Source organism: Ambystoma mexicanum, chromosome 11 (assembly GCF_040938575.1).
Source record: "Ambystoma mexicanum isolate Mex_15411 chromosome 11, UKY_AmexF1_1, whole genome shotgun sequence".
NCBI classification, from domain to species: Eukaryota; Metazoa; Chordata; class Amphibia; order Caudata; family Ambystomatidae; genus Ambystoma; species Ambystoma mexicanum.
This window is the reverse complement of record NC_090934.1, coordinates 475,679,560-475,692,447: the sequence shown is the minus strand read 5'-3', so window position 1 is coordinate 475,692,447 and position 12,888 is coordinate 475,679,560. Positions and strand designations below refer to the sequence as shown.

At 44.0% G+C, this 12,888-nt stretch overlaps 1 protein-coding gene across 2 annotated transcripts in view; it reads left to right on the top strand.

Annotated features, from left to right (window-relative positions):
• ACCS (1-aminocyclopropane-1-carboxylate synthase homolog (inactive)) overlaps positions 1-12,888 on the top strand; it is a 1,238,632-nt gene that overhangs the window by 1,000,569 nt on the left and 225,175 nt on the right. For both annotated transcript variants that reach the window (XM_069623318.1, XM_069623319.1), the window contains exon 14: positions 5,880-6,022. In XM_069623318.1, the coding sequence (XP_069479419.1) occupies positions 5,880-6,022 (143 nt within the window). The remainder of the gene's footprint in view (positions 1-5,879; positions 6,023-12,888) is intronic.

The window sequence follows — 12,888 nt, the reverse complement described above, 5'->3', positions numbered from 1 at the left end:
GCAGCGAACTACATGCCACTACTGAAGGAGATTAGGAAGGAATTTCAGAGGTGGAGGAACCTGAGGATATCATGGATAGGAACGATAGCAGCAGTGAAAATGTTTGTACTCCCCCGAATCTTATATCTATTTCAAGCAATACCAGAAGCACTCCCAACAAGTCTCTTCCAGGATATGAGGAAAATGATGAATGACTTTATATGGGAGGGAAAGAAGTCCAAAATCAATAGGTGGTTAATCGGGTCCCCTAAGAAGGAGGGTCGTATGGCCCTACAGACATTCAAATATATTATGAGGCAACACAATTAAGGGTGATTAGGGAATGGTTTTGGGGAGGAGAAGGGAAGCAATGGGTAGCCATGGATTAGGCAGTAACACAACATGACTTGATGGAAGTTTTGTGGCTCCCGAAGCAGCATAGACCTAAACACCTGTATGAGAAAACCATCACGAAGCTAGTAGCTGACACGTGGAATAGGATGGTGAGAACGCGCAGGATCACAACTTTCCCCTTCCCATTTATCCCCATCCTCCAAAATGGTGACTTCTCAGCAGGGACAGAAAAGGGAGCGTTTAAGCAGTGGAAAGGAGGATGATGCAGGGTGATACGGGACTTATTCGAGGGACAAGACGTCTGCTCCTTCGTAGAATGCAAACAGGAATTCTCCGTGAGGGAGTGGGAGAGACTAAGATATGCTCAATTACGGCATTGGGTACTAAATCCAAATATTAAAAAGGCGGCCACCAGAGAGGTAACAGTATTTGAGAAATTTCTACTGACGAACGATGGGTGAAAGGGGTTGATATCCAATCTGTACAAGATCTTGGAGGATGCCACTCCTAGGACTCAATGACCGTATATGATGCGCTGGGAGCCGACATTGGGACAGGAGATTACGAAGGAAGCATGAGGTAAACTATGGGGAAAGATACCGAAGTTAGAAAAAGCGTCTCATTTACAGGAAACCTGGTACAAAATCCTCTTTGGTTGACATTATATGCTGGCTCGCCTGCACAATATGTACCCGAGCGCGTCGGCTGAGTGTTGGAGGGGCTGTGGCAGGGAGGACACTGCAGAACACACATGGTGGAAATGCCCCAAGATAGAGTCCTTTTGGAGGGAATGACAACAGGCATAAATCCAGGCATTCGGGATAGGAGGGGACAGACCCCCGGAACTCATCCTGCTAGGCCTCACAGCAAGAGGGAATGAATCCGAACCCAGAAGCCGGGAAAAGGCAAGGGTCGTGCTGACTCTGGCAGCGATGACCATCATAGCCCAAAGATGGAAGAGCCCTAATATCCTTTGGCTGTGCAAAATATGGGAAACGGTGGCCTTGGAATGGGCCACATATGCAATGAACAATAATTTACAGAACTTTACGAAAAGACTGGGGAGAGGTCCTAAACTTTCTTAAGGGGGACTTTCGAGTCCAGTGGTATCCCAAACGCCTCAGACTGTTAGACTTGGATTGAACCCTCGAGTTTGAACACAGTGAAGATGGAAAGGACCTACGGCTGCACCCAGGGAGGTGGGCGGGGTGGGGTGGAGGGGAAGTTGTTAAATGTGTTGTAAAATCAATAAAAGAAGTTTAAAAAAAAAAAGAAAAAGGTTTGCTTGACAGTTACTCTGAACCAGGAGGCCAGGAAGGAGGAGGTGATACAGTGATGACACAACTAGTGCATTGTAGGCTGAGCCAGGAATTTTGGGAAAGCTAGTCAATCAATGACATATGTTACTTGTGGTGGAGGTATCATTACAGTGGGCTGGAGGGTAGGTATTGGGAGGGTCTGGTGGACTAACGCATAGACATGTTTTTACACTATAACAATGGGAGGTCACGTGGCTTTGCACTACACAGGGAGCATGGTAGCAGGTTAAGTGAATTTTGGGTTACAGATTAGACTGCCGTGTGAAGACCCGACTGTTGAAATCAGAAGCAATAACCATTTCCTGCAACACCCACACTTCATGAGCTGTGTGCCTGTGCAAATGACATCGACCTAATGCGGTGGAGATTGAGTAGAACCAGGTGGCCAAAAACGAGGCCAGCCTAGCAAGTTCAGGGAACAAGATTCTAATGTTGTTGATGAACCTGTATTTACGGGGCCAGCCTACCTTGGTAACACTCCATAATCTCTGCACCCATTGGAGCAGGTATTAATATGTTGAACAGCCACTGTAACCAACTGGGCCGCCTTCTTCACTCGTGTAGGGTGTAATAGGGCTGTTAGCAACTCTGTAAGATATGATAAGTCATTTATAACGTGCCTGTACACAAGTGTTTCAAGGCGCAAACTTTATAACAGTCAAATAAGTGACATGAACGCCCAACTGTCCATAATTGCATAGGTACCATTTCCCAAGGTTCCTTACAAATCTGTTACCTCCTTGGGGCTTTCCTCCAGTTCCTTCAAACCTGGATACTTCCCTGTGTGTTTCCTATAGTGATTTCTTCAATTATAAATACTTTACTACTTAAGCTAGCATTTTTCTTATTTTTAAATCCCATCATTAACCCTAAAATCTACCCACATTGACACCAACTATTAGCTATGACTAGTTCACTAACCCCTAGCCACTAACCCTAAACACTACCCATATCCCTAACCGCTAACTCTTAGGCACTAAGCTCTAATCACAAACACTTAGTCACAAACAACCTCTAGGCCTTAGACAATCTGGTTTCAGACCTAGACACGGGACCGAAATAGCCCTCCTAGATCTGAAAATCCAAATAGACGAGGCTAGAGATAACGGCAAACCGGCTCTCCTCCTACTACTGGATTTATCAGCCGCGTTTGATTTAGTTGACCATGACATCCTATCTAACCATCTAATCACAGCTGCCTCGTTCTCCAGTCAAGCTGCCGCTTGGGTCAACTCCTTCTTGTCAGACAGATCCATGAGGATCTTCTCCCCTATCGCCTCAGCCAATCCAAGGCTCCTGTGTATCACCCACCCTCTAAAATATGTACACTAAGTTACTCTTTGACCATTTAGAAGACTTAAGCGTATCATACACAAATTACGCTGATACACAAAACCTCGCCACCCTATCAGGTACTACCAATCAGACACCACACTACTAAATGAAATATACAGTAAAATACAGGAATGGATAGCCAACCAAGGCCTTTGTCTCAACGACGACAAAACCGAGGTCCTCCTCATTGGCTCTAAACTAAAACTCAGCAAACTAGGCCCCAAATATTCTTCATTCATTATAGATGGCAACCTTATCATGGTAGACAAAACAGTAAAAACCTTAGGTTTCTACTTAGATTCTGCACTAAACCTTCAAAGACAAATCAATGCCACAGCCTCGTCAACGTTATACACTTCAAAACTGATAAATGCTTGTCGACCTTTCCTCAACGCAAATAGCTGTCTCACCCTTGCCAGAGCTCTTATAATTTCCAAATTGGACTACTGTAATACTCTCTATCTGGGCACCAGCGAAAGAAATCCCCACAATTTACAAATTCTGCAAAATAGCGCTCTCCGAGCCGCCCTCAACATCCCCTGTTCTAGCCACATCACACATATCAGACATACCACTAACTGGCTCCCTAACCAAGACAGGGTTACCTTCAGAACGCTCACGATCACCCATAAGTGCCTCAACAATTCAGCCCCCAAGTACCTAATGAATACATTCTCCAAAAAAGAATCCACCAGGCCTACCAGATCCCCTTACGCCCTCTGCCTAAACATCCCGACCTTCAAACTAAACAAAGCCGGAGGCGCTAGCTTCCCAGTATTAGCAGTTAAGACCTGGAATAAACTTCCTCTTGCACTAAGAATTGACCCTATGTTCCTCTCGTTTAGGAGTAGAACAAAATGCTGGCTATTCGAGCAAGCCAATTAAACCCACCTGCTCCAGCGTAATCCTAGACCTCAGCAACTTTCCCGACCTATGCTTGCACAATGGTACGTTCACCACTTTGGCCACTTCTAGCAAAGTGTACCCTTTCCTAATGCAATTATCCAACCTGCCTTTGCATATTCTGAAAATTTTGCATGACCTGTAAATATGCTTCGCTCACCTTAATATTATGATCTTGTCCTTTTGTAAATTCTGCAAAACTCCATGTCCTGTATATATGTTACACCTTTCTCAAAATTGGGTAAATCACTGCATCTCATTTTTGTACTTTATATAATCTACGTATTTTATATTGCACTGTATCTAATCTATGTAACTATGTACTTCAAGAAAAGGCAGCCCGATACCTCCGGGCTCGGTGCGCTATATAAGCAGATAAAACAAACTAGCCCCTAACCAGTAATCCTTAACACTTAAGTCACACAACTAACATCAACGCCCAAACTATAGTCATTCACCTCTAGCCCCTCACACTTAGACACTAGCCCCTAATCACAAACCCATACCAATTACCCCTTATGTTGAACTCTGCAAAACAAGCACATTTAAGTACTATTTGATGAAAAATCCCTTCGAGGAAAAGCACTCAAATGTGCAACTCAAGGAAAAACACATCACAAATTGCTGGTTTCCCATATTATTTACTATAAGCTTCCCTGGAAAGGAGGAATATTCAACAGGCGCAACTATGTCTCTAAACTCTTCAAATATATATTATTACTGCTTCAAATAGTTATTATTACCGCTAATCATATCAGTCTCTGTTGGAGATCTCTTTGTTATGGGCGGTCTCTTCTTATTGACTCACTAGAAGGCAGCACATACCAATGGACTGACAGTGGAGGCTTTGTTGGCAATGTAGACTCCTACTACTGTTTTGAAGACTGCATTTGACAAGTGCACTGAAGCCATTAGAGTTTCCAAAGTTGCTGATTTTTTAGCTTTACTCACTAAAGACAAGACTATTAAGCTCATCAGTAGGCAGCAGGAAAGCCTCTAGGTTTAGATTTTCAAGACTTTTATTTGGGCTGGCCGATTTTCCAAAGCCCTTTTGTTCAAATAAAGAGAATCCAGTGTGTAGTTGTCATTTTAGCTATGGGTACTGTGGAAAGATTCCACATCTTAGAGGTCACAACAGTCTGATTGGTAGAATGAGCCACCTTGAGGGTAATTCTCAGTGCCAGTCCTTCACCTGTGCTGTGAGTTAACAAAGGCAGGTGAAACCACTGTTTTTTGTTGAAAATAGTCCACTGACATTTGCTACCAAACAACAAAAATGCATTAAAAATGTTTAAATGAAAAAGACTGACACTGATAAAACAAAATATCTACGTAAATCGCGAGATCACAATAAAAAGGAAAAAAATTCAAACCACTGTCAAAATTAAATTTTGTCTGCCCACCTCAAAAGGTGCAGAGGTCTTGAGAGGCCTGTTTCCAGAAACCTTTGATCCCATATGGCTTGTTGGCGTACAACTTTTTGTAGAGTTTTATGTTCTTGAACTCAAGATCAGCTCTTTTCACAGGCTTCTTAAGTCTCTCCGAAATAATGAGAAATGTTCATGAGATCACCCCAACTGACTGTAAGCGATTATTCAAAGCATGAAACCTTATCAACAATCATCTCTGACAGTAAGAACATATATGCAAAAAGTACCACTCCTTTTATACATTTCCAGACTTCTTGTGGAGTCGGTTGAGGGAAAATGGAGAGATTGCAACGCCATAAATGTTAAACTGTGGTAAAATTATAATAGCATGAAATGTTGCTAGATCTAACGTGTACCCCATTCTATCACACACTCCTACAGAAAACTGGCCTCCTCCGTAAGATTCAAGTACTGGAGTGCTTGTACATCAATGCGCTCAAATCTACAGCCTCCAGATTAAAATGTTGTCACATTAATTCTTTTATGCAAAGGCAGGGCATGTAATGAAATCCTTTAATGCCCTAATCACATCTTACATGCATGACTTATTTTTTTTTAGATTGGATCAATCAGGTGTTCTTGTGTACCAACCATGCTCGACTGAAGGCAGCCAAAACATATGTGACAGAGGAATTGGAAGCAATTGGTGTCCCTTTCTTAAACCGCAATGCAGGCTTCTTCGTGTGGATCGATTTCCGAAAGGTGAGTGGGACACTGCACAGCAGGTTATGAGTTCTTAACTTGTGTCAAGTTGAAATCTCATGTGGAGAGGCACATTTAGCTTAGGCTAGTACTGTTGTTAATGAGATTTTTGCACAACTTTATGGTGATGGCTGCGCACCCTTCGGACCTAGAGAGTTTCAGTATTCCAACCGAAAGGAAAGGCCAGTCCTCTATAAGAGTAGGTGATGTTCCTTGACTTAGGCAGGTGGGCTGTTCGTGAAGTACAGTTAGTAAACACAGTTAACCAAAGAAAACGTACCTCATTGGTATACTTAAAAATATACTCTTTTAATAAATCATATATATATATATATATATATATATATATATATTTCTGAGGCTTGTGGATCTGCATAGACCAATATCTTGCGGGGGACGCAGAGTATTACATTTTTTGTTTTCAAAACTCGAAAAGGGACGTCGACAGGGCGTGCCGGTAATGCTATCTACCCATGGTCCTTCACGGGATGAGGACCCTCAGGTTGTTTTTTCCGCCATCATAGTCAAACGCAAGTTGCAGAGTTCCTTCTTCTGGCTAACCCCTTTACTTATACAAAGTTTAAATTTAGAATTTCTTTCTATCCTTTCGACGGCCGTACACCACAAGATCTGCAGCGACGGCCTTCGAGGACAAGATCATTCGTCAACGACAACTACTCACCCGTCTTGACGAACTTTAACTGCTGCCTACCTAGGCCCCAACGGGCCTCGGCCCTGCACAGTAGGGAGAGTGGGGTGAGGTCATAATTAATCTAATTTAGAGAATGCCTATTCCCCTATTCTTCCTTTTACATCGCTGAGCTGCCATCTTTTCATACTATGGAAAACACACCATTTAAATGTTGCCCTTCCTGTAACAGGAAGTTTCCCAGGAAGCCCTCACACAGGCTGCGTAATCTCTGCCTTCCTAGGGACCATTCCGAAAAACAGTGCAAGGCCTGCAAACTGTTTCGGTCCAAGACCCTAAGGGACCGGAAAACTAAAGGCTGGGCTCACCACGCCATGCAGGCCAAGGCCACCATGGATGTTGAGGGAGCCTCTAGCGATGGCAGCATTGTCATCCTAGGTGACACTGAAGGCGATCCAACGGGCAGGCCTGCGGTTCTGCTACGGAGATGACACTCGGTGGCTCAAGCACCCACACTGCATGCCACACTAAGCACACACCCAAAGTCCCGGTCCTCTGGTCCGTCGTGATTGTGTTTGCCACATGGCATGCCCCCAAAACAGATGCTGAAGTCTGTTTCCGACACCACAAGCAAATCAGACAAGTCCTCGGGTGCCGGTGACCATGTGTCGAAAGACGCATCGACGGCCCTTTCTAGAAATTCAAAAATGAGAGAACTCATTAAAAAAGCATGTCGCAGACACTCACCTCAAATCCAAGATGTTAAAAAACTCCAACCGTTCAATGCCCCTATCCTCAAAAACACCAGTTCCGAAGGATAACAGCCCTCTGCACCAGAGCCTTTCCCTACCCCTGTTCCCACAGTTTTACCAAGTTCCACTCAATGGACACCGGAACAATTTGATAGAGTAATGAGGAGAATGTCTAGCTTTGTTAACTTTTTTGATCAACACCCTGACCAACTGTCCAGCCTCCAAGGACCCCCTCAAGGCGAAGCAGCTAAGAAACAGCCCGACGCCAAAAGACTCTGCCTATACACAACACAGCCTAATACCTCTACCTCTCAGACCATACCGGATGACCTATAATATTTTTACACTTCTGGTTTGCAGGACCATGGCTCAATAGCAGACCAAGGGGACCTAGAGGATACAGACCAATATTATGATTATGATGATGATGATGATGTATACATCATTCAATCTCCAGACCATCTTGACCAACATGTGGCTGATGCCCCTGTGGATAACCAGCTGCAGTATAATGATCTTCTTTTAAAAGCTGCAGAACATTTTAAAATCGATACCCAGGTGGCACAAGTTGAAAAGGACTTTGTCGGGGATAAGAGATCTGCAGCACAGTTAATTCCACTGCTCCAATCTATCCAAAGGTGCATTCAGCCTTCTTTACTTACTCCAATCCTGACGGGGCAGTCAACCCTCGCATTGAGAAAATGTTCAGACCAGCCCTGTCAGACTCATTGTACATCAGGGGGCAACGAAAGCCAGACTCCCTCGTTGTGACCACCACAAGAAAAAGAGTGGGGACACCATTAGCCTCTGCTGTAGCCCCTTCTACCAAGGAGAGCAAACAAAGTCCCACACTGGGCAGGAAAGTAGCTTCCTCGGCTGCTTACCAAGTAAGTATAGCCAACAACACTACGCTCCAGGTGAGTTATAATTGCCACAAATGGGACGAGATCTCACAGCAAATACTCGGCCCTGGAGCCCTAGAAAAGACTGCTTTTAAAAACAGTAGCTGAAGGTAAACAGTTGGCAAGGTGCATCCTGAAAAATAATCTGTACGCAGCAGATAATGCAGGTCAGATAGTAACTGAGGGTACCCTCATTAAGCGCCATGCATGGCTACGCCAATCCGGTTTCAAGCTGGAAACTCAAGCCACCCTTTTAAATATGCCAATTTAGCCTAATGCCTTATTTGGAAAAGCGGTCGAAGGCGCGCTAAAAAAGTGCTAAAGACACCTTCAAACCCCTGAGACAGCTCACAACCCTTTGTGCAGAGGTGCACATTTAATACATGCCGTTTTAGAGGACAAAACTCTGTGGTCCTCCAACTACAACTAGGGCGGGCAGACTTCATCATGGGGTTCCTCGCAGGGGCAATCCTCCCAACAGAATTTTCGAAGGGGCAACAAAAGGTCGAGATGTAGAGGCAGATCCTCTTCCACCAGAGGCTCCAACCCACCAAAGCAATGACCACCCGCTCCAGGTCCCCTCCCATGCTTCTACAGTAGGAGGTTGCATTTCTCATTTCACCCATGCATGGGAGGGGATCACGTCAGACAAGTGGGTACTTTCCACCGTGGCGGGAGACTATTGTATAGAATTCATACAAATACCACCCAATCACAGACCAAGACCAATGACACAGAAGGAACAGCTAAAGGAAGCCATACAAATCGTCCCGGCAAACCAGGTAACAAGGGTATCTATTCAATGTACTTCCTTGTGCCAAAGAAAGACCTTACAATGCGCCCTGTCCTAGACTATGTCAAGCGTCGTACATTTTGCATGACCGCTACAAGAAGTAATCCCACTCCTAAAACGAGGGGACTACATGGCAACTTTGGACATGAAAGATGCATACTTTCATATTTCAATGTTCCCAGTGCACAAAAAATTCCTGCGATTCAAAATAGCAAATCAACACTACCAATTCAAGGTGCTACCCATCGGCATAGCCTCTGCTCCAAGGGTATTCACCAAGGTATTAGCGGTAGTGGTGACCCACTTATGCAGAAAATCAAACCCAGTGTACCCTTATCTGGCCGACAGGCTGATAACAGTGGAATCACCTCAAATCTGCAAGCAAAATACCCAAAGGACAATTAACCCTTTGTTCCGATTGGGATTCTCAATCAACGATAAAAAATCAAGTCTCGCTCCAAGCAAACCCAAACAGTTCCTAGAAGCTATCATAAAAACAGAGAGGGGCTAGTCTTCCCCTCAAATGAAAGAGTCCAAAACATACAGCTGCAAATACCTCGGTATCTGGCCAGTCGCCAAATAACCGTACGCAAAGCAATGCACTTGCTCGAGATGATGGCTTCATGCATTTACCATGTTCCGCATGCACAGTTGTGCATGCGCCCAGTGCAAGAGTGGTTAGCAAAACAATGGTCTCGGGCAAGCGGTCAGTGAGATGTAGTGGTTGTTTCGCTAACCCTAGCACAAGCGCTAGGCTGGTGGTCAAAGGAAAATCTGTTAAAAGGAAAACCCTTTCACAATCCTCCAGTGCAAGCGATAGTTACAACAGATGCCTCACTCTTCGGATGTGGAGCCCATTACCTTCACCACACAGTGCATGGCCTGTGGAAACAGTTCACAGCCCAAAATCACATCAACCTTCTGGAGCTACTAGCTGTACTCAAGGCCCTACAAGCCTTTCAGATGCAGCTAACCGGTCAAACAGTGCAAGTCCTCACAGACAGCACCACTACCATGGTTTACATAAACAAGCAGGGAGGGGCACACTCTCCAAGTCTGTCCAGGCTAGCCCAAACAATGTGGAAGTGAGCACTCAAGTGGAACATGTTCCGACTGTCTCAACATGTTCCAGGTCAACTCAGTTCTCTAGCAGACTCTCTAAGCAGAGATCCCCTAACTGAAGAACTCTAGTGGCAATATCTTTTTCCTTTGGGGCTATCCTCCTTTAGACTTGTTCGCCACAAGCCAAAATGCACAATGCCCAGACTTCGCATCCAGATTTCCTCAACCCAGCTCCAAGGGGAACACTCTATGGATGAGCTGGTCAGGGAACTTTGCTTATGCTTTTCCACTGACACTGTTCCTGAGCACAGAATACACCAGGAACAAGCAACTATAATCCTGGTTGCTCCAATGTTTGGCAAGACAACCTTGACTTCCACATCTGCTCGAACTGGCGGTGTGCGACCCAATCAAGCTCCCAGGCCCCTTCAACATTCTCACCCAACACGGGGGGACAACGTTACACCTACATCCTCAATCTATGAACCTGCCAGCTTGGCTCCTGAAGTCCTAGAGTTTGGTCATTTAATACTACCTCAAAGGTGTATGGAAATCCTCAAGGGGGCACACAAACCTAACACCAAACACTGTTACTTCAACAAATGGAAAAGATTTGTAATATGGTACCAGTCAAAAAATGTAAACCCTATTGAATGTACTCCATCATACATTCTTCACTACATGCTCCACTTACTAGACTCTGGCATAGTATTCAACTCCATCAAGGTTCACCTAGCGGCTCTGTCCACGTATACTACTTCACAAAACAAGGGTGTCCTCGTGGAAAGTCCCTGTTAAGGCTTTCATGGAGGGAGTAAAGAGACTTTATCCCCCAATTTCCAACCCACCTCCAGGGTGGGATCTCAATGTGGTACTCTCAAAGACATCTTTTCTAGTAGCCATCACCTCCATAAGAAATGTCAGTGAGCTACAACTTGGTCAGTGCAAGACCCTTTCTTTGTTATCCAAGCTCATTGTTAATCCATTGAACTACCCACTTTCTTTCTATATCCTTCAAACTCAGCAGAGAAAAACCTCCATAAACTAGATGTAAGGAGGGTGGTTCTTTACTATGTAAACAAGACAAAACTGCTAAGAAAAACAGACCAACTGTTTGTCTCCATAGCACCAGGCAGAGAAGGTGATCACGTTTCCAAGAACTCCATCTCCAGATGGATAGTGAAATGCATACAGCTCTTCTCCCTATCAAACAAAACTCTGCCTTTCATACCAAAAGCTCACTCTAGCAGAGGTACAGGAGCTACTTTGGCCTTTATTGCAATCATCCCTCTAGACGCCATTTGCAAAGCTGCTGCATGGAGTTCCATACATACTTTTACTCAGCATTACTGCATTGACACACATTCTGAAGCAGAGTCACCGGGTGGGACAAGCAGTGCTAAAACATCTATTTGCTGCTGTACCTTTTCACAACCCACCACCTTCTCCAGACACAGCTCGCTAGTCTATGCATAGCATGTGTTCTAAGCAGATCCACAATCCTCAGAATGGATACATTATTCACCGTAATCGTATTTCTGATGCTTGTATCTGCTTAGATTCACATGCGCCCACCCTTCCTCCCCTGTGGATTAGAAGGTGCATTTTCTGGTGTTATCTACTCTTAACTCGCGTAAAAATTAACTAGGAAGAGACCATTGAGTGTCTGCAGGCGTGAAAGTGCTATGTAACACATACCTTCTTTAAACACTGTGCTGCCAATTTTTCTAAGCTATTTAGTCGTGCTGTTGCTTGTTAACACATAGGAAGTGTCATGTTCTGCACTTCAAGATTGTTTGTGGAGCTGATATGCAGTATGGGTTGCATTTCTTTTTTCAACATTGTCTTGTTGAATTGACAACAGCTTGCAATGGTTCGCATTAAGGACATGCATTTTAGATTTTATTGAGTTAATTGTTCCATGACATCGAGAGCAGATGTTTCATCCATATTGCTCATGGATTAGTCTATTATTTAAGATGGATTTTGCATCTTTAGTAAGCAGACCAGTTCAAATGCTTTCCAAATGTTTGCATAGGTGAGGTCTGTAGACTGACGCATGTTTTGAGTTAGTTCTTTGTACTGAAAATGTTGCCATATATTTATATTTCCAATACTGCCGAGGGTATTGCGGCATTGTTTGTGTCCTACCGTTTTGAAAACAGGTTGTCCTTTCACTAGTGTTAACTGTAGGAGGTCTCCGAAAACAATAACATGGTTTCCTCCAAACAGTTCATCGTAGTTGGTTTTTAGGACTTTTTGCATTCTGGGATGAATTAAAGCCAACATGAGGTTGCAAACAATGCTTAGTTTATAAGGAGCACTTTCGTTTGTTGCGGAATTCTGCAAACTTCAGTAACAGCTTCTGCATATAATATGTAGTATTCTATTTTTTTTTTTTTGTTCTACGGGGAGGAGCAGTAGTCGGTGTAAAGTTACACCTCCTATGTTGTAGGCCACTAAACCTGTGGAGGCTGTTACAGCTGAAAGGTTGTTTAAGTTTTGTAGAAATGTGCCGATTATTTTAATTAAGAATGTTAGACCTGAGCTAGCTTCTCCACTTACATACAGGAGCAGAGGTTTATAGTTTTACAGTTACAGGTTTTAGTTTCATGTTTAAAACCATGTTCAATTTCTTGAGAGACTTCTCAATAAATGGTGTGTTGTTCATTTAACTGTAAATCGAGCACTGACTAGTCTTCCTCAGA